This window comes from Anolis sagrei, chromosome 9 (assembly GCF_037176765.1).
Source record: "Anolis sagrei isolate rAnoSag1 chromosome 9, rAnoSag1.mat, whole genome shotgun sequence".
Taxonomy (NCBI): Eukaryota; Metazoa; Chordata; class Lepidosauria; order Squamata; family Dactyloidae; genus Anolis; species Anolis sagrei.
In genome coordinates, this window is record NC_090029.1 from 31,859,739 (window position 1) to 31,882,726 (window position 22,988).

At 40.1% G+C, this 22,988-nt stretch overlaps 1 protein-coding gene across 1 annotated transcript in view; it reads left to right on the forward strand.

The window, feature by feature from the left end:
• Positions 1–22,988, forward strand: part of TRPM7 (transient receptor potential cation channel subfamily M member 7) — a 96,737-nt gene that overhangs the window by 11,710 nt on the left and 62,039 nt on the right. Inside the window, exons 2-4 of the mRNA XM_060755235.2 lie at positions 20,442–20,521; positions 21,839–21,877; positions 22,312–22,510. Coding sequence (XP_060611218.2) covers positions 20,442–20,521; positions 21,839–21,877; positions 22,312–22,510 — 318 coding nt within the window. The remainder of the gene's footprint in view (positions 1–20,441; positions 20,522–21,838; positions 21,878–22,311; positions 22,511–22,988) is intronic.

A 22,988-nucleotide genomic window follows, 5' to 3' on the forward strand; every position in this document is an offset into this window, starting at 1 on the left:
TTCGTAACTGTTCTTCATAAGTTTGAATTCTCATACTTCATGAATATTATGTTTGCAATAAATACATTGCCTGCATTTATTATGTGGCTGTACTCCAATGTCATCTGTAGTTGTGCCTGTAAGCTGAGAAGACTTCACAGTAGAATTGTTACAAGGGTTCGTGAAGGTTAGACCTATCAGTGGCTACTTCTCAGGATGACTGTACATCACTTCTCAAATTGAAGGCAGCATGCTTCTGCATATCAGTTGCCGGGGAATGCAAGAAAGCATGTGCCATTGTTGGAAGGTATCCCTTTAATCAGCTGATTGGCCAGTAAGCAGAATGCTGGACTACATAGGCATCTGGTCAGATCCATTGTGTCTCTTCTTGTATACTTATTTCTGGTCTGGAAATTGTTGAATTGGAATAAAATTATTTTGGAATGTCAGTAACACTCTCCTGTTCCCTTTGTAGACCATGATCTGATTTTAGCATTTTTTGTGTTCACTTGCACTCTTTTTTTACCAGACAGAAATGCTGAATGCCTCAGTAGACTGTAATATTTTAACTGAAATTTCAGATTAATAAAAAAGTAAGAATACTTTTTGAGTATCATATCCAAACAAATTCAGAGTTTTATTATTTATTTATTTATTTATTTTTATTTCGTATACTTCTACCCCGCCCTTCTCAACCCCCAAGGGGGGACTCAGGGCGGCTTACAAAAAGGCACAATTCGATGCCTACACAATAATACAATAAACGTATAAAAACAACAGTTAAATAGTTATAACAATTAAAACACCAATAAATATCACAGTCAAGTAAACCAATCTCATGCACAGCGTTTGCCAACTCAGAGTCCATACTTCATTCCACATTGTCTATTCCTATCCGTCGTCGTAGTCCTTTATCTGCCAGATTGCCCAAACGCCTGGTCCCAAATCCATATTTTTAATTTCCTTCTAAAGGAAAGGAGGGATGTCGCTGATCTAATTTCCCCGGGGAGTGAATTCCATAGGCGAGGGGCCACAACTGAGAAGGCCCTGCTCCTCGTCCCCGCCAATCTCACTTGTGATAGAGGCGGGGCTGAGAGCAGGGTCTCCCCAGAGGATCTTAAACTCCGAGGTGGGACGTAGAGGGAGATCCGTTCGGACAGATACTCTGGGCCGGAACTGTATAGGGTTTTGTAGGTCAAAACCAGCACTTTGAATTGTGGAAATTTATGTGGAAATTCATTTATTTGTGTCCTTGTCTTAATTTTGTTCAACAGCACATATTTCTCTTATGTTAATGCTTTAATATACAGGGGGAGGAAAGTGATTATGGAGATTGCTGTATTTTTTTTCGGGCTATATGGCCATGTTCTAGCGGCATTCTCTCCTGACGTTTCGCCTGCATCTATGGCAAACATCCTCGGATTATGGAGATGTCATCAGTGTCCTGTTCTGGGCATGACAGTTCTAGGATATTGAGAAGCTGGCACATGGTCAACTACAGCTGGCCTTAGTTTGGAAAAAGAGCCCCCAGTGGTGCAATGGGTTAAACCCTTGCCCCAGCTGAACTGGTTGACCGAAAGGTTGGTGGTTTGAATCCAGGAAGCGGGGTAAGCTCCCATCTGTCAAACTCTAGTTTCCCGTGCGGGAACATGAGAGAAGCTTCTCACAGGATGGCAAAACATCAAAACATCTGGGTGTCCCCTGGGCAACATCCTTGTAGATAGCCAATTCTCTCAAACCAGAAGCGACTTGAAGTTTCTCAAGACCCAGCTTGGAAAAATATGGCCATATTTCAGCAGTTCTTTAGTTGTGTATTTCTGCAAGGCAGAGGATTGGACTAGAATCTCCTGGGTGGTGTACCTTCCAACTCTATGGTTCTGTGATTAGTGGCAATATGGTACTATAGTACTAAGTTGAGAAAGAGGTGAAACTAATGAATGAGGAGGGGGAAAAAACAGAATTAAACTCCAGAAAATCTTGATCGAACTAATGCTATTTTGTGTCTGTTTTCATGTCGTGCTTATTTACTGCTTAGAGAGAAATATAGTTAGACTGAGCCCGGGGTGCATTCTTCAGATAACCCAGGTGCAGTCTTGGCACTTGGTAACTTATGGTCTTGTTGTTTGGGTGAGCAATTTTGCTTTTCTGCAATGGCAGTTGATGAGCAGGAAGAGTTCCCATGCAGGTGCGGCTGAAAGGTGTTTATGAAGCAATCCTCAACATGTATCTTCATAACAGTTATAAAATTTTATTAACCTGGTATGTGATTTCAGAGTGCAGTTAACCTTGCTTCTGTAAACAGTGCCTCCTCTTAAAAGTGTGTAACTAGTGTAGCATGCAAAAGTAGTTTAAATACTTGGTTTTCTTGAAAAAAATATTAGTTCCCTTGATGGTACATGAACTTCAGAGCCCCATCATGATGCTAACTCAGGCATGGGCAAACTTTGGCCCTTCAGGTATTTTGGACTTCAACTCCCACAATTCCTAATAGCTGGTAGACTGTCAGGAACTCTGGGAGTTGAAGTCCAAAACACCTGGAGGGCCGAAGTTTGCTCATGTCTTTGCTAACTGTACCGACTACTTTGCTGCTTGCCAGGGCTATCAAGTGGCCCAAGTTATGTGCCAGAGCTCCAACCAGTGATTTTATGAGTGAACCAAACATCAATAAATGCTCAATCATTTAAGTTCTATGTAAAACATTTTTACATAGCACTTAAATGTCTAATTTTCAGCAATGAAGTAATCTAACACTACATTGCTATGTAGTTTTACCAGTCGCAAGTCTGGTTGATATCCTTCATAGTGAGCATGTTATGTTGTTGTTCATTTGTTCAGTCGTCTCCGACTCTTCGTGACCTCATGGACCAGCCCATGGACCAGCCAGAGCTCCCTATCGGCCGTTACCACCCCCAGCTCCTTCAAGGTCAGTCCAGTCCCTTCAAGGATGCCATCCATCCATCTTGCCCTTGGTCGGCCCCTCTTCCTTTTGCCTTCCACTTTCCCCAGCATAATTGTCTTCTCTAGGCTTTCCTGTCTCCTCATGATGTGGCCAAAGTACTTCAACTTTGTCTCTAGTATCTTTCCCTCCAGTGAGCAGTCGGGCTTTATTTCCTGGAGGATGGACTGGTTGGATCTTCTCGCAGTCCAAGGCACTCTCAGAACTTTCCTCCAGCACCACAGCTCAAAAGCATCTCTCTTCCTTCGCTCAGCCTTCCCTAAGGTCCAGCTCTCACATCCGTAGGTGACTACAGGGAAGACCATGGCTTTGACTAGGCAATGGATCTTTGTTGCCAGTCTGATGTCTCTACTCTTTACTATTTTATCGAGACTGGACATTGCTCTCCTCCCAAGAAGGAAGCGTCTTCTGATTTCCTGGCCACAGTCTGCATCTGCAGTCATCTTTGCGCCTAGAAATACAAAGTCTGTCACGGCCTCCACGGTTTCTCCCTCTATTTTCCAGTTGTCAATCATTCTTGTTGCCATAATCTTGGTTTTTTTGATGTTTAGCTGCAACCCGGCTTTTGCGCTTTCTTCTTTCACCTTGATTAGAAGGCTCCTCAGCTCCTCCTCGCTTTCGGCCATCAGAGTGGTGTCATCTGCATATCTGAGGTTGTTAATGTTTCTTCCAGCAATTTTCACCCCAGCTTTGCATGTTATAAGTGAGGTTATTACACTGTAATCCAGATATGCTTATATGAGAGTCCTACCAAATTTTGTGGGATTGATTTCTGTCTAATAGGCAAAATATTGGGCTACAAAGTGCGTAATATAGACGTTCCTTCACCTGAATTAATCTTGCTTTGTTTCAAGTAGCACAAAGGGAGAAGAGAAGACAATGTGTGCTACTGTGAATATCATCTGTGTTCTCTTAAAAACTCTGTATGGGGTATTACAGCAGCCAGAAGTAGTTTGTCCAGTTTTTCTAGTATAGCTGGTAACTGACTTGGAGAAAACCTCACTGTAAATGCTTCCCCCTCCCCATTGCTTCCAAACAGATTCAGATTTGTGTTAGATAATACTGATACTATATCAATTTCACTTTCTATTTTTTTGGATTTGTATCTTTCCAAGCATAACATCTTGAAGCCCTTGGGGTTCGGTAGAAACTATGTAACAATGGAAGAAACTTTCAATGAAAATACCATCAATATAAAATACAAATTGGGAGTCACATCTAAAAATCTTTCCAAGAAAGCAGTATCAGTTTGTGAATCAACAAGCCTTTTCCCCTTTGGGGAGTGAATTCCACAAGGAGGGTGCCTCGCCCAGAAAAGCTTTCCTTTCTTTCCTTGTCAGTCTAGTTTCTGACAAAGATGAAACCCTAAACTGAGCCTCTCTTTTGATCTTAATGGAGGGGAAGGTTAGCCAAGAGAAGGTATAATAAGACTGATTATGGTTTATACTGTTAAAACCACTACATTGGGTTAAACTTGAAAGATGTCACATTCTAAATGATTGGTGTTTTCAAATACTTCTCATCGATGATCTCAGGTGCAGTGCTCTATGTTAGACTAAAATGAAGATTATCAATACTTGTCAAGATGTTTTTATTCTGATAGGTGTATCAGAATTGATTCACCTATCAATTGTTGACCGAAATGTCACAGGTTCAAATCCGAGGAGTGTCATGAGCTCTCGCTGTCAGCCTCAGCTTCTGCCAACCTAGCATTTCAAAAACATGCAAATATTAGTAGGCCAATAGGTACCGCTTTGGCGGGAAGGTAATGGCGCTCCATGCAGTCATACTGGCCACTTGACCTTGGAGGTGTCTACGGACAACGCTGACTCTTTGGCTTAGAAATGGAGATGAGCACAACCCCTAGAGTTGGACACGACTGGACTTAATGTCAGGGGAAAACCTTTACCTTTACTAGCTGTATCAGAATTTTTTTTAGGGAAAACAGACCTACACAATGCTGGAGTTTCATTTATTGTTGTAAATAATGGTTTATGTTTTAAAGATTGTTTTATTTTTTAAATATTTGCTTTGTATGGTGCAGTGTTTTTGCTCTCTTTGTTTTAATGCTGTAAGCTTCTTTGAGCCAAGGAGGACTTTAGGGAGGGGTGGATAATACTTCTGTAGCATCAATTTCAGGTAGTAAAAGATTACTGTGGGATGTTGCTGGCTAAGGCCTTATCTACACTGCCATATAATCTAATTTCTGAATCCAGATTATCTGTTTTGAACTTGATTGTCCGGCAGTGTTGTTGTTGTTTATTCTTTCTGACTCTTCATGACCTCATGGAGCTGCCCATGCCAGAGCTCCCTGTTGGCCGTCTCCACTCCCAGCTCCTTCAAGGTCAAACTGGTCACTTCAAGGATAACATCCATCCTTGGTCGGCCCCTCTTTCTTTTTCCCCAGCAACGTCTTCTCCAAACTTTCCTGTCTTTTCATGATGTGGCCAAAGTTCTTCATCTTTGCCTCTAATATCCTTCCCTCCAGTGAGCAGCCAGGCTTTCTTTCCTGAAGTATGGACTGGTTTGATCTTCTTGCAGTCCAAGGCAGTCTCACGATTTTCCTCCAACACCACAATTCAAAAGCGTCTCCTCTTCCTTTGCTCAGCCTTCCTTATGGTTCAAATCTTTCATCCATAGATTACTACGGGGAATACCATTGCTTTAACTATGTGGATCTTCATTGCCAGTGTGATGTCTCTACTGTTAACTATTTTATTGAGATTGTTCATTGCTCTCCTCCCAAGAAGGAAACATCTTCTGATGTCCTGGTTGCAGTCTATGTCTGCATTCATTTTTGTGCCTAGAAATACAAAGTCTGTCACTGCCTCCACGTTTTTTCCCTCTATTTGCCAGTTATCAATCATTAATTTAACTGCAACCCAGCTTTTGCACTTTTTTCTTTCACCTTGGTTAGAAGGCTTCTTGGCTCCTCCTCGCGTTCAGCCATCAGTGTGGTGTCATCTGCATATCTAAGGTTGTTAATGTTTATTTCAGAAGTTTTAACTCCAGCCTTGGATTTGTCAAGCCCCACACGTTGCATGATGTGTTCTGCATACAAATTGAATGGGGAGGGTGAGAGTATATAGCCCTGCCATACTCCTTTTCCAATCTTGAACCAGTCTGTTGTTCCATGGTCTGTTCTGACTGTTGCTACTTGGTCGTTATATAGCTTCCTCAGGAGACAGACATGGTGACTTGGTATCTCCATACCACCATGAAGTGGTCTGGCAATGTAGACTCTTATAGTCCAGTTCAAAGCAGTTACTCTACTGGTTTCAGAAACTGGATTATATAACAGTGTAGATCCAGCCTAAGATTTCAGGAGTAGTGCTGGATTCAGAAATGCCACCACGCTTCATACTTAATTTCTCAATGAGTGCAGTTCCAACCAGAACAAACCTTAGTCATTGTACTAGATATCTTCATTGGTTCTGTTTTTAATCTAATGCACTTTCTTGTGTATCATCTATCTATTGCATCATGTCATTCTGTTGAAAATCGAAAAATATTAAGTGCTGTTGACAAAGTGATGGGACTTCATTCCAAATTTCCAGTCATCCTTCCCCAGAGTGAAATGTAAAATATTCTAAATCCGGTTGTGTGGATGAGTAGCATCTCCGTTTGAGACGTATGTTACTGAACTACTGCATAGCAGTATCTTTATCTCACAGTCTCTCTCTCCGCTCTCCTGAACCATTTCATGGCCCTTAATACTTTAATGATAAGTGTTGTCTTATTTTACCACCAATCTATACTTTTATTTAGATTAAAAATTAATTCAATAAAGAACTACAGTAAGAATAATGGATGCTGCTGAGAGGCCCAAATTCATGATAGAAGTCATTTCTCTATTGAGTATTTCTTTGGGTATAGCTAGGGCAAAGAAGTCCTAAAACTGGGTAGGTGCTTTCCTTAAGTCCCTGTACTGTTGCTGAGTCATCCAATCCAATAATTGTTCAAGCTCATGTGTTAAAACAATGGTATTAGAATTAAGTTCTTTTAGAAGGGACATGGTGCCCCAGAAAGTGAATAATCCGAACTGGAAAAGCATTGAATTTCATACCACTAAGCTAGTTTTCTAAGGGCTGTCATCCACAGAAATTCAAATGAATACAGTATAATTAAAGTTGTGGACATGAGTATCATAGGATCTCTCTCCTTTTGCTCGATTATGGGGTCACTATTCTTTTTATTATGTATGGGAGGTCCTCCTCTTACAAAAGTTTCTGCTTTCCATAGCAGTCTCAGAGTGAAACCGATGGATGTCATTTTCCAAGGATTTAAAAGGACAAAAATGATAAGAGTAAGAAGATCAGGGAGGGCACCTATATTTGTATTTTGTAATTGTTTGTTATTGCTGATATATTGTTAATTGTATTGTCATGGCTGCTTTTGAAAATACAAAGTGTTCAATCTAGTTTTCCTGTTTTAGGAAAAGCATGTTTGAGGATGAAACCTTTTTCTCATTTTAAAACACAAATTGCTAAATGCAGTGGATCATTTTTCTAATCTAAGGCTAGGTGGGGTTTATCCAGTGTTCCTTTTAACTAAAAAATGCCTCACAGTCTTCCTAAGTAAATTGTTCTATTTTTCACTTACCCTTAGTTTCTCCCTGTCCTATTTACTTTATAAATTTAGAACACAATGGTAAGAATAATCTTACCTTTGTAAATACAGGTTGAGCAATTGTTCTTTTTCTACTTTCAACATTAATGTTGATAGTGAAGGTAAAGATTTCCCCTGACATTAAGTCTACTCATGTACGCCTCTTGGGGGTGTTAATCTCCATTTTTAAGCTGAAGAGTCGGCGTTAGACACCTTCAAGGTTATGTGGTCAGCATGGCTGCATGGAGTGCCATTACATTCCCACCAAGGCGGTACCTATTGATCTCACATTTTCATGTTTTTGAACTGCTGGGTTGGCAGAAGCTGGGCCTAACAGCAGGAGCTCACTCTACTCCCTGGTTTCAATCCACCAATGTTTTGGTCAGCAAGTTCAGCAGTTCAGTGGTTTAACCCGCTGCACCAATAGGGGGCCTATTAATGTTGATACTTTTCAATAATTTCTTTCATGACTATGGATACACAGTTTTTACATGTTTTGGGATGCAATTTTGCATGTGCTTCATGGCAGCACTTTTGATTTTATAATGACAAGCTTGGAGTTATTTATTCCTTGGTTGTATTTATTACAGGTAAGTTGGCATATAAGATTACCCAGTTAGGTAGAGATTTGAACCCAGATTTTGTTGTTGTTCATTCGTTCAGTCGTCTCCGACTCTTCGTGACCTCATGGACCAGCCCACGCCAGAGCTCCCTGTCGGCCCCAGCTCCCTCAAGGTCAGTCCAGTCACTTCGAGGATGCCATCCATCCATCTTGCCCTTGGTCGGCCCCTCTTCCTTTTGCCTTCCACTTTCCCCAGCATAATTGTCTTCTCTAGGCTTTCCTGTCTCCTTATGATGTGGCCAAAGTATTTCAACTTTGTCTCTAGTATCTTTCCCTCCAGTGAGCAGTCGGGCTTTATTTCCTGGAGGATGGACTGGTTGGATCTTCTCGCAGTCCAAGGCACTCTCAGAACTTTCCTCCAACACCACAGCTCAAAAGCATCAATCTTCCTTCGCCCAGCCTTCCCTAAGGTCCAGCTCTCACAACCGTAGGTTACTACAGGGAATACCATGGCTTTGACTAGGCGGATCTTTGTTGCCAGTCTGATGTCTCTACTCTTTACTATTTTATCGAGATTGGACATTGCTCTCCTCCCAAGAAGTAAGCGTCTTCTGATTTCCTGGCTACAGTCTGCATCTGCAGTAATCTTTGCACCTAGAAATACAAAGTCTGTCACGGCCTCCACAGTTTCTCCCTTTATTTTCCAGTTGTCAATCATTCTTGTTGCCATAATCTTGGTTTTTTTGACGTTTAGCTGCAACCCGGCTTTTGCGCTTTCTTCTTTCACCTTGATTAGAAGGCTCCTCAGTTCCTCCTCACTTTCGGCCATCAGAGTGGTGTCATCTGCATATCTGAGGTTGTTAATGTTTCTTCCAGCAATTTTCACCCCAGCTTTGCATTCATCCAGCCCCGCACATCGCATGATGTGTTCTGCATACAAGTTAAAAAGGTTGGGTGAGAGTATGCAGCATTGCCGTACGCCTTTCCCAATCTTGAACCAGTCTGTTGTTCCGTGGTCAGTTCTTACTGTTGCTACTTGGTCCTTGTACAGATTCCTCAGGAGAGAGACAAGGTGGCTTGGGATGCCCATCCCACTAAGAACTTGCCACGATTTATTATGATCCACACAGTCAAAGGCTGTCAGATTTTACCTGGGTTCAAATCCCAGCCTCTGGTGCTGAAGAAGCTCCTGGTGGCACAGTGGGTTAAACAGCTGAGCTGCTGAACTTGCTGACCGAAAGGTCGGCAGTTCAAATCTAGGGAGTGGAGTGAGCTCTCACTGTTAGCCCCAGCTTCTGCCAACCTAGCAGTTCGAAAATATGCAAATGTAAGTAGATCAATAAGTACTGCTCAAGTGGGAAGGTAATGGCGCTCCATGCAGTCATGCCAGCCATATGACCTTGGAGGTGTCTACAGACAATGCCAGCTCTTCGGCTTAGAAATGGAGATGAACACCATCCCCCAGAGTCAGACACGACAAAATTAATGTCAGAGAAAACTTTTACCTTTTCTATGAAACTACTAGAATCTTTATTTTGATAATAACTCTCAATGCTGTCTCATCCACAGACTTAATCTAATTCATTGTACAGAAGGGTTGTGGAAGCAACAGCTCAAACTGTCCAGAGAACGGGAAAAGAAATGTTGTTTATCTTAGCTACCCACAGCATGCTCTCGGTTGGGCATCTGCCAAGATAGGGGCATGACTGTTGTAATCTGGGAAATGTGCAGAACTATATGAAGTGTCTCTTGTTGCCTGAATGATAAGTGTTATCTTGGAACACATAGCATAGAATGAGAGGCACTTTAGACAAATGCTTGCGCTTTTTAAGCAAATGAACATGCAAGCTTTGTGTGTTGCTGACTTGTTTCAGTTCAGAGTGCATTAAATATAATAATAATAATAATAATAATAATAATAATAATTTATTTTTATCCCACCTTATCTCCCTATAGGGACTCAGGGTGATTTACAACAAATCGGCAAACAGTCAATGCCATAAAATGCTGGACGAATAACAAAATTTGCTGCTTTTATGTGTGTGTGCTTTACTTGGGTGCATAATGATTACAATTCTCTTTTTGGATAACATGATTCAGTGGAGAGGAATGACTCAATCTTTAAACTTACTCATGGCTCATTTGTTGAGTCATGATATTTCAAAACATGGCTGTTAAGCCTCAGAAAAAAAGATTTATGCTCCGAGGATTCACTATTTGGCTTTGTGGTTTTTGATTCCTTGCAAAAACAAGATGTCTGTGTGGGTTTTTGGAGGACATTTAAACAGGTCTAGGGCAATACATATCTTTACCTTTTGGCTTTTATTTTTTTCTTGAAAGAATAAAATCGTGTCAATATGACTAATCTGATTTTTTTTTTTACAGGAGACTGGTTTAAGCAGCTTTCTTTAATCGACTGTCTTTTTAAACTGTTCCTAAAATCTTGTACTCCCTATGGAAAGCTTGTTCGCAGAATGTTTTTTGATCTTACATTAACGTTGTTTACAATTGGGTTTATAATACAAACAATGCACTGACTATAGTCGGCCCTCCATATTTGCAGGCGTTACTTTTGTGGATTTGATTATTCATGGATTTGATTACAGCATTCTTTCTAGGACTCTCTAGGTCCTCCAACATGACTCTATGTCAGAAGCTAACCATAGAATCATACAGGAGGATTTAGATATTCCTAGAGAGAACACCTCTCTAAGAATCTTTAAATCCTCTAGTGCTCAACTTCTGGCAATTTCTTTGCTTTCACTTCGTCTAACCTAAGTACTGACATTTAACCATGGTTATTGTTAGCCAGACTTAAATCTCTATCCAGAGCCCAATCTACACTGTCATACAATCCAATTTCAGAATTTATTTATTATTATTTATTTACAGTATTTGTATACCACTTTTCACACCCCGAGGGGGACTCAAAGCAGTTTACACATAAGTAATGGCAAAAATCCAATGCCAGGACAAACTATTACAATTATACACTACAATTAGACATAAATTAAATTAAAAAATATATCCATGAGCAATAAAACAATCATTAAAACAATAAAACAGTCTCGTCCATCGAATCGCCGTTCCAGTCATTGTCTTTCTGAAATGCTGCATACATTTACTTCTACTGCCCGAAGGCCTGGTCCCAAAACAATGATTTTAATTTTTTTCTAAAAGCCAGGAGGGCGGGAGTGGATCTGACCTCATTTGGGAGTGTGTTCCATAGGCGGGGGGTCACAGCCGAGAAGGCCCTGTCTCTTGTCCCCGCCAGGTGCATCTATGCTGTTGATGGGAGTGAGAGCTGGGCCTCCCCGGATGATCTTAGATTACGAGGTGGGACGTAGTGGTGGATGCATTCAGACAAGTAAGCCCCTGCCAGAACTGTATAGATTAACTGCATTGAACTGAATTATATGGCAGTGTAGACTCACAAGTCTACACTAACCATTATAATGCAGTTCAGATTGCATTATATGGCAGTGTAGATGGGGCCTAGGTGCCCCTATTAGACAGAGATTCCGGCTTATTCTAGAACTCTGGTTAATAGCAAACCTTGACTAAGGGAACGTGTATTTGCATGCAGCTTCTACAAACACAAGTTCCCAGACATGAAATTATCTCTCCATCATCCCTTCCATCATGGCTGCAGTAGGTAATGGGTTGTTAATGACGGTACTAGTTTTGTATTTAACCACCTGAATAATGTGTCACATTCTCAATCCACGAATATTCCCAGGAAAGGTGCCCTTTGAATCAGGAGGACTGCTGATTCAAATGCCTGATGGGGCAGAGTGCATAATGTTGTCCTGGGGGAGCTTTGGAGATGGCTATCTGGAAGTTGCTCCCAGGTAAAAGTCTTATTGGAGGAGTTATTTGTCTTTGTTTTGAACTGATTCCTTGCAGAATCATCTGATGAACTTTCTATTAAAATAATAACAACAACCTCTATTGTATATTTGTGTATACAATAGAGGCAGAAAGGAAAGGAACAGTATTATTATCAAGCTGCTTTGTATGTGTGAATGCAATGAGCTGTAATTTCCACCTCAGGTGCTCAGTTTCTAAAATGAGATTCATTGACTTTAAGAGATGATGGGAAGATAAAAGAGGTTTATGTGTTTGCCTCCCAGCTATTGCTTTTGGAGCCTTTAAGGGTACAAGGGTTAAAGCCAGCAAGGCCTGGGTCATAGCTTAGTCTCATGATCGCCATGTGTTTGGTTAATACAAATGTGTCTTTTTCTTGTAAATGATGGAAATATGTGGGTTTATAAGTAGAAATTTCCGTTGAGAAGATCTGCTTTTCAAAATAGGCTCTGAAATTTTCTTTAAGGCACTTTAGGTAGAGTTGGTACTGTTTTTTCATTATCGGGTTTAAACCAAGCAATTGAACTAATGCATAAAAGTGCTTTCTATTTGAAACCTTGTGTTCTAGTTCTGCTCATTACTGGGAGCGGAGTGTACATTTGTGCCTGAAGTTCAATTAGGCAGTGAGATTTGAACTGGTTTTTGTGTGTATTATGCTGTGTGTTCATTCAGAATAGATTGTACAGTTACATTCTGTAGAAAACATATTGCATATATGAGGTCTTTGCATTCACAGCATTACTCTAAATGTTATGAGATGTTGTGGAGCTGTAGTGGTTAGCATGTTGGGAATAGGAATCGGGTGACTGTTTTCATATCTCGAATTTTCAGTCTAACGTACCTTAAAAGGGTTATTGTGATGATGAAATGGGAGAAGGGGCTTCATGTTGCTTTGAGTTGCTTGGAAAAAAGCAGGGTAATTAAAATTCAATTTGTGTTTGAAATATATCACAGTTTTTTAGAGCTGCAAAAAAAAGAAAAATTTTATGGTACAAGGGTTATCCGGAAAGTAAGGTTACAAGATATTTTTAAAATACAAAGAATGAATATCTTTTAATAAAACTTACCGTACATGGATTGTAGCATAGGTATTACATTATTTTTCCACATAATCAAGATTCAGTTCAATACATTTTGTCATAAGTGGGACACGTTTTTGATGCCTATGCCATAGAAGTTTCCCTCCACCTTTTCCAGCCAGTTTGTCACTTTGATTTTCACCTTGTCATCGTTGGAAAAGCGTTTTCCACCCAGGTGTTCCTTCAATTTAGTGAGCAGATGATAGTCACTGGGTGCAAGATCGGGGCTGTGAGAGAGGTGGCTTAAAACATTCCAACTAAATGGAGTCAACAACTCTTGTGTGGCATGAGCGGTGTGCAGACGTGTATTGTTAATGAAGGACACAGACTCCCACTGTCAGCATCCCACAATGTTTGTTTTAGATGGCTCTGCAAAGTTTCTTCATGGTCTCACAATATATTCTGCACCTATTTTGTCACATGCAGTCTTGACATTACGTCTTTATAAACTGAAATGATTTCATGACGAATTGCAAAGGCGTTCATGCCCTTGGCATTTAAGTAGCTTATTACAGCATGAACTTCGCACTTGGAGGAAACGGAATGAGGACGCTCATCTCTAACCTTCACCACAACACCAGTCGATGAGATATTGACGACTGGCACTCCTCGTTTGCGTCCGCTGGCTTCCTGCTATACGGCAGTGAAACTAACTTCCTCTGTGAAAATTCCCTGTGAGAGCTATGTGCCTTGTAACCTTACTTTCCGGATAACCCTCGTAGTTCAGTCCTGTACCTCCCTGGATCTTTTTTCAACTGGGCTTCTCAACATACTTTATGATCAACATGCTATCATCTATTTTTTGGAATAGGGAGAAGAAACGGGTGGTCCTGTAATAATCATACTCATGGAGCTGTTGCATTCTGCATTCAGAAAGACTGGTGCTACTGATATGGTACAGGGTGCAGCAGCATAACTTCCTTTTTTCAAAACTTAATAAAACCCATTGTATGAATCAGATTTTTTTTATAAAACCTAAAATTTTGTTTTACATGGTTTTGAAGATCAAATTAGGTAGGTAACTTCCCCATTCTCCATACACTGAGTAAACCGATTTCTGGCGTTTGTCATGACTCTTGCCAGCATAGCAGGCGTTATGTTGGCAATTTCTTCCTGGATGTTGGTCTTCAAATCTTGTAAGGTCCTTGTACAGTTCACATAAACACGGGATTTCAAAAAACCCCATAGAAAAAAATCACAATGGACCAAATCTGGAGAGTGGGCCAGCCACTCCAAATCCCCCCTAATTGAGATGAGGCGCTTTGGGAAGTGTTCTCTCAAAACAGCCATCGATGCTCTTAAAGTGTGTGCAGTTGCACCGTCTTGTTGGCACCAAATGTCCCCTAAGTCCAACCCATCTAGCTGTGGGGGAAAAAAATCCTGTAACATGTTTACATACCGGTCCGAATTCACTGTCACTACGACTTAATTTTCCTCAAAGAACCAGGGACCAATAATTCCAGCTGAGTAAATTGAACACCACACTGTGATTTTAGGTGAATGCAAAGGCCTTTGATGCAATTCTCGAGGATTGTTGTCAGCTCAGTAGCGCAGGTTTTGTTTGTTGACGGATCCACACAAATGAAAATGGGCTTAATCACTAAAAAAAACAATAGCGTCCTCAGGAACGACTTCAAGAAGAACCTCACATGCGTTCCTCTGAGAATTGGAGTCATGTTCAGAAAGTTCCTGCACAATCGCCATCTTGTAAGGATGGAAGTGAAGATCATCATGAAGAATTCTCCTCACAGAACGATCGGAAAGTCCAAGGGCAGATGCATGTTTGCGCGCAGAACGCCGTGGTAATCACAACATTGAAGCTCTCACTGCCTCAATGTTCTCAGGTGATCTCATGGGCCGAGGGACTCCAGTTCTTCATCTTGTCGCACTTGCCTGAATGTAGTGACCCACGTCACAATTGATTTCTGGTCCGGGATAGGGGCCAATGGGGCTAAATTAAAGCGAATCTGAAAGTTACGATCACAGAACAACCGCTCGAAAAGTAGGCCTCAACGGCAAAAGCACGCTCCTCACTGTTCCAACGCATGATGGCTACTGAACTGTGTCAGGACAAAATTTTATACTCCTGCCTCTCGAACAAGACCACTAGCACTCCGCTACGTCTTCAACCAACTGAATGGCGTGCATTTTAAAAAAGGAAGTTATGCTGCCGCATCCTGTACTACAATGCCACTGCAAATCTGTTATTGCAGAATCACAGATACCAATACAGTCAGCCCTGCACATCAACTGGGGTTAGGCATATAGGAGCACTGCAAAAGTAAAATAGAAATTGCTACTTTTTTTTTTACACAAGAGAACACCCTTAAATATTTCTGTGTATTCCAGTATGATTACTGTGGACAATGTCCACTGGATGTTGGTCATAGAATCATACTGGAGGGCCTAGAGATTCCTGGAGAGAATATTTTAAATCAATCCTTGAATGTGCAAATGTGGAATGAGGACTCTATTGCATGCTTCCTCGAAGGTGTTGGGAAGGTTGTGTCTGAACTAGGCATGTTTTGCATTGCTCGTAGGAAAGGGAAGTCTTGACCAGTGCTACTCAAAAGCAGTGGTCCCTGGATTGATGCCTGTCCCCGAATCATAGTCTGGCAAGTTTCAATTCAAGAAAAAAATGGATCCTATGAGCACAAATACAGTGCTAGCTACGAGCGTGTTGACAATAATAATAATTTCCAGTTCCTCACATCAGATAGCCTGAGAAGCATTGGTCTAGACAGTGGTCATGTTTCTGTTTCAGTCTGTGGCTTTTCCCTCTCCAAAGCACAGCTTTCCTTACACAGGATTGGAGGAGCAGTCAGGGCAAACGGTAGTCAAGTGCATCATATGAATCACTCAGGCTGGTTGCACTGGCCTCATGGAACTCTGTAAGATTTGTGTCTGAGTAAATTGTATAGGATTTCAATGAATGTAAGAGAGGGAAAGGGAAAGCTTTCCCAGATATTACATTTTTCTGTTTTGTTTGTCTGTTTTCCCCCCAGCACCATTTGTCTGCCAAAAGCCTTATTTCTAATATTTCTCTTGGCTATTGCTTTCCTATGTGTGCATTTTGGAGTAGATATAAATTAGATATTCATATAGATGCAATTTTTGAATGGAAATTAATCTAAAAACTATTCAAAACAGTTGCTTAGTGTGTGCCTTCTCACAGTGAACATATAGTCTCCGGTCTATAAGACCAGAGGTAGTCTGGTTGGTCTTAATGTATTACCTTTCTGTTTTAAAACTATAAAGGAGTTGCTTTATCTGCTTTTTCTAGTGTGCATGCACTCTCACATTTAATGTTTTTATCCATGTGGTACAACACATTCGAAATTGAGATGGAATAGAAAAATGCTATAATGAATCATGTTACTCAAATGTGAGCGTTATGGAAAGTAAAGAGACCTAGTCTCACCTCAGTGCTCTTGAATGAAAAACCCTCAAACATTATATGGTTTAGTTCTTGTGGGTTTTTTCGGGCTATATGGCCATGTTCTAGAGGCATTTCTCCTGACGTTTCGCCTGCATCTATGGCAAGCTTCCTCAGAGGGTGAGGTCAGAGGGTGACCTCACCCTCTGAGGAAGCTTGCCATAGATGCAGGCGAAACGTCAGGAGAAATGCCTCTAGAACATGGCCATATAGCCCGAAAAAACCCACAAGAACTGAGTGATTCCGGCCATGAAAGCCTTCGACAATACATTATATGGTTTGTTTGTACTTTGTTGTTGCATGGATAAACATCAAAAGATCAGCCATCTATGGTGAATCTTCAATTATGGTTCTGGATTGTCAATGTGTTGCCTTTTTATTAGGCAAGTACTATCTCATGCTTCATTAAGACTTTGTTGTGTACCCCCCTGGTAGCACAGCGGGTTAAATCACTGAACTTGCTGACCGAAAGGTTGGCGATTCAAATCCAGGGAGTGGGGTGAGCTTCAGCTGTTAGGCCCAGCTTCTGTCAACCTAGCAGTTCAAAAACATACAAATGTGAGTAGATCAGTAGGTACCGCTTCGGCAGGAAGGTAACGGGGCTCCACGCAGTTATGCTGGCCACTTGACCTTGGAGATGTCTGTGGACAACACCGACTCTTCAGCTTAGAAATGGAGATGAGCCCCACCCCCCAGATTCTGACATGACCAAATGTCAGGGGAAATCTTTACCTTTACTTTTTTATCTAAGCATTGATCATCAAACCAGTATGTCCTCGTACTGAGACAACTTTATTCTTTTGTGGCAGACTTTTCAATTTTTAATTTTACAAATAGAGAATAGAATATTTCCTAAGAGAGAAACTTCCTAGAAATACCCAGTTTATTGAAATGTAATACACAATAAGATGGTTCTTGTAATATTTTAAGGTCTGATCTCATTCGGCACTTTAGCAGCAGCATGTTGTTATAACCTGTCATCTCCAAAACCTTAAATTAGAGTTAAACTTAGTGGTATAAGACTGATCCACAAAGGAGACTGCTAGTAGTTGTTCAGTATGGATTTCTGCAGAGAGAAAATAAGGTGGACCTTATATCCTGAGCAGGTATCTTAAATGCAATTGTTTTACTAGTTTTGTTTTTAAAACATACTGCCTAATCGAGTTTACATTTAAGGTGCATAGAACATTTGAAAAAAGTAAAGTGCACAGTCTCTCGTTCATGTAGAGAGTTTTACGGATCATTGTTCATTTTTCTCTTGAGATTAACGTATGGAACATCTTGTATATTGCTTAATATGGTAATTTACTTTATCTCCATACTGAATAATAGATGTATAGAATATAATTTCTTAACCAGATTAACTTCTTTAGAAAGCTGGATTTGACATTCTTTCAATTCAGAGGTCGATGTTTTAAATCATTCTTTTATCTTTTATATTAGATGCATTATAAGATGCTATGGTCCATTTAGCACTAACATTTTGTCTTCTGTCTCAAAACGGCAAGGTGCCTGCCTTACTGAAGCATAGTTTGGAGATACATATATTAGAAGATGTTGTTGTTGTTGATGTGTTCCTTCAAGTTGCTTCTGATTTATGGCTATCCTAAGGAGAGAGGCAAGATATGTTCAGAGGTTGCTTGCCTTTGCCTTCCTCTGGGGAAGAGAGAGCATGATTTGCCACCTGCTATTAAAATCTATGCAGCAAGTTACTGCTGATGGAATGGCTGTGGAACTTCCATTGGTGTCTATTAAATAAAGTGATATGAGGATAAAATGTAGTACCTTTGTATATGTCATGTTGCTTACTTATGTGAGAAGCAAAGTAGGATCATTAATACACTAGACCAGGGTCCTCAAACTAAGGCCCGGGGGCCGGATATGACCCTCCAAGGCCATTTACCCGGCCCTCGCTCAGGGTCGACCTAAGTCTGAAACGACTTGAAAGCACACAACAACGACAGCAACAATCCTATTGCATTAGCCAAAAGCTGGTCCACACTTCCCATTGAAATACTAATAAGTTTATATTTGTTAAAATTGTTCTTCATTTTAATTATTGTATTGTTTTTAAGTGTTTTTTTGCACTACAAATAAGATATGTGCAGTGTGCATAGGAATTCATTCAATATTTTTTTTCAAATTATAATCCGGCCCTTCAACAGTTTGAGGGACTGTCACCTGGCCCTCTATTTAAAAAGTTTGAGGACCCCTGCATTAGACTCTCAAGTTCAGTGGAACTCAAGCAACCAGAACTCTTAAACAGTCAGGAAAAAAATCAAAAATATTTTAAATAAAAAAGCTATTTCTTTAATACAGTAAAACAGTGTTACATTAACAAGTTTGTCTTTATTTGCTTTTAATTACTTGTATTTCATTATTATTACCAAATCAAGATAGAAATTTTAGTATAGTATAGGGTATCATATTAATTAACCCTGTTTCTGTATGAGCTCTCCCTTGCAAATAATCTGCTCCTTTGTTTATCTCACCCTGGGTTTTAACATTTTATCTTGCACGTGCGGCCCACTCATTGTCATTGTGATTGTTCATTGCATTTATATGTTTTATGTATATTGCTTATCATATTCATATGTTTTATGTATTCAACTGTGTTGTTGTTGTGTTTTGGTTTTTATCTTATTGTAATTCTGCTGTTTGGGCTTGGCCTCATGTAAGCCGCCCCAAGTCCCTGTTGGGGGAGATGGTGGCGGGGTATAAATAAAGATTGTTGTTGTTGTTGTTGTTGTTGTTGTTGTAACTCCCAAGCATCCAGAAACTACATTTATCTGGCATCCTCTATCCCCATGGATGCTGGTTATTTGATAACCATATCTTTGTTTGGATCAAAATACATCTCTGCATCCGTGGCAGTGTTTGTTTTGCTAGATCATTGTGTGAGAAATATAAAGCTAAGTCCAATAACTTATTCAATTTCTGCAAGGAGTTTTATAAGCAGAACCACAAGAAGTCTGAAGGAATCTATTTATGGTAGCATTGTATAAACTCTTGGGCAAATATTTGTAAAACAACTATTTTCTTTCTCCTGCCATTCTTCACATCCAGTATCTCTCCGCCATCCTCCCAACTATCGGCCATGAAACTGTTCATTATGAGATCATCTCCGATTCTAGGCTTGGATTTCCAGGGCTGTTGTTATCCACCCTGACTTTAAGATAATAAATTCAGAGTACTGTTCTAAACTCTAAGATTAGGTGACTTAAAACATGGAGTAGCACCTACCTTTTCCTGACTCTGCAATAGTAGCAATCTTAAATGGTATATTTATGGGCCTCCGATCAGACTCCCAACAGTCTGCTTCTTCTGGATGTCTCTGCTTCCCCAAGAGTTGGTCATCCCCGCTTGCATTTCCCTGTGTGCTCTCAAAATCTGTTTTGGACAGTTGAGAAATGAACTGAAGCAGCATTTGGATGCTCAGAGGGCTGCCATGGGAAGTAGAACATGCTCGGTTACACCAATACTAAAGTACATGTTGGATTTTGGCCCTCTCTTTACCTGAATGTCCTAAATACAGTACAGTACATAAAAACAATAGAAAGCTTCTTACTCACTCAAATAATTGAATGCTATACTATATTTTTGTACATTTCTCCCCAAAGAAATATATCAGGTGTTTAGTATATGTTGCTTGCTTTTTTCTATCTTGATTTGTGAACTAGTGGACCAGATTGTTTATTTATATGATATATTACTTTAAAAGTAACAACCCCTTTTCTGAGCAACCTTTTTATTATTTGTTGTTTGGATATTCTTATTATGGAAACAAGCTGGTTGATATTTTGCTGCTAATTCTAGTTGTAGCTGTCATTACTCATTTTCTTTAGTATAGTATCCCTATCATGTGAATTCGGCATTTTCTTAGTATTTATAGGTTGTCATAAGCGATTCACAGATTGTTGATATATTTTTTGTTCATATTATTTTGTTTTACAGTCCCAGAAATCTTGGATAGAAAATACTTTCACCAAACGGGAATGTGTGTATATTATACCAAGTTCAAAGGACCCTCACAGGTAAATTCCCATGGATTTCCTTTCAAGAATAAGGTGCAGCACTAACTGGTAGAACTGGCAATCGCATGACTCCTTGTGGCCAGTGTAGACCCCTATACTACCCAATCCTTTTCTGAAGGTTGACAGAGTTAAAGAATACAATTGAGATGTGGGCTAGGGGTTCTGAAAGAATTGTGAGGATTTTGTGATGTAGCTTGGGCAGACAAGAGCTAGAATATACATACAACAGTATAGATGGATATGGCTTCCTTGAGTGAGTCTATCCATTTATGATGGCATGGACAATCCTAACTTTACACAGTAGCTTTTTACACACTGGGGCCTTCACACACGATACTTTTTCTTCGTGGACTCTGTGAATGCACACATGTGGAGTATCTGCACCTGCGCAGGCCCCAACGGAAACTTCCCAAGTTTAAAACTGCAAGTTTTGGCGGTAACCCCAGATTCTGTTTTATCTCCTCTAAAATTATTTCAATCCAAAGAAAATGATGTGAACTAACTATGGTGGACCACACATATATTATGCATGCTACAGCAAAATTACGTACACAGATATTTTAAGGATCATCCCAGTCAAATTAAGCCATAATACTCCAGGAAAATATTGTCAGAAATATTAAAAATTAGCTAGGTTTTTTATTACAGAAATATGAGAATGGATACAATGACTCAGCAAAGCAGGTGTGTATGTAGCTTAGTAGTCCTCAGTCTGTGAGAAGTCTTTGTGGAAGAAGGGCCTCAGTGTGTTAGTAGGCTTCAGTATGAGAAGGCCTCAGTGCTAGTTTGTCTCAGTATATAGGAGGCGTTGGTCTGAGAGAGCCCTCAGTGGGAGAAGCCTCAGTGTGAGGTTGTCCTCAGTCTGAGAAGGCCTGGTGTGAGAAGCTTCTGTGAGAGAAGCCTCAGGTTGAAGGCCATCGTGTGTGAAGGCCCCAGTGTGTAAAAAGCTCCTGTGTAAATCTCCTGTGTAAGTTTGGTGTGAGAAGAGGCTCTGTGAGAGTGAAGCTGTTTATCTGCATGAGAAAGAAGCCCAGCGTGGAAGCAAAGAAGGAAATATAAATAACTTTATTTGTGTTATGGAAACCTTGTTCTTGTAAATAGTGCAACCATATTATTTTGCTATAAAGAAAAGCCTCCTATGGAAGAGATAACACTGTTCTGTGTGTTTTTGTTCTTTTTATCAATTGTGGGCTACTGGTGCTGGGGCTCACGCTGCTGCTAATAAGTTACTCTGCTATGCATTTATGGGGAGGGTCTTTTGTTAATAAGCCCACTCACAAATATCACATTACTTTTCTGTATTTCTTTTTATCACAGATGCCTTCCAGGATGTCAAATTTGTCAGCAACTTGTCAGGTAGGTATGCAACTTTCAAATGAAGTAACCACAACTCACTCAATTTGTAAAAGAGTTATTGAAGATAGTTTTGTGCCTTCAAGGCATTTCTTTTAAAAATATTTTTAAACATGTTTTTCTTCAGAAAAAAATAATTAAAAAGAAAACAGTGCACCATCCCCATTACGGCATTCTAGACCTTAGGCATAATCTCTTTCCAAATGATCATTATGAGTCTTCTGTATGTGTGTGGGTACTCTGAATTTCCGTTATGTGGCGTTTTAAGCAAGAGCTACCTCAGTTACTTTTTTATATAAAAATGTAATAATCTTATCAGAAATAGCAAATATTCATAATTCACCAGTGTATATCCAGTAATATGAGAATGAGCCAAGGATTGTGCATTTATCGCTGTGTGTCTTCCTGATTCCCTGACTCTCAATAATTATCCGCAGGTGCTGCTGTGGCCGCTTGGTCCGGCAACATGCTTGCTTCACTGCAAGCCTTGCCATGAAATATTCAGATGTGAAACTGGGTGAAAATTTTAATCAGGAAATAGAAGAGTGGTCAGTAGAAAAACACACCGAACAGAGTCCAACAGATGCTTATGGCATCATTAACTTTCAAGGGGGTTCTCATTCCTACCGAGCCAAGGTATGTATCTAGGGATTATTTCTCGGCTAGTAGCCCAACTGATGATGACTGCTTTTGGAATAAAACTAAATACAATAGGAAGACCTATTTCATGGGGGGTTTCTTCCAGGATCCTTTGCATAATAAAATTTTCATGTAATCTGGAACCTTATTTTTCTTTCCTGAAATGAATGAGGGTTGATACCATGGAATCATTTTGGAGGACCTAAAAATGCCCAGAGAGGTACTCTCTCTGGATTTCATCATGACTCTGTGGAAAGCTTACAATGGAACTTTCAATAGACATTGATCGTAGAGTTACCTGGGGGTCTTGAGAAACTACTACTCTAGTCATTGTTAAGTCCTCCAGAACTACTCTATAATATTCAGAACTCTTCGCACATAAATATAACTTCATTTAGTGAACTTGTGGAACAAGCAAGCCTACTGTAACCAACCTATATAAAAATGTAATGTTAGTTTGTGGGATCAACATAAC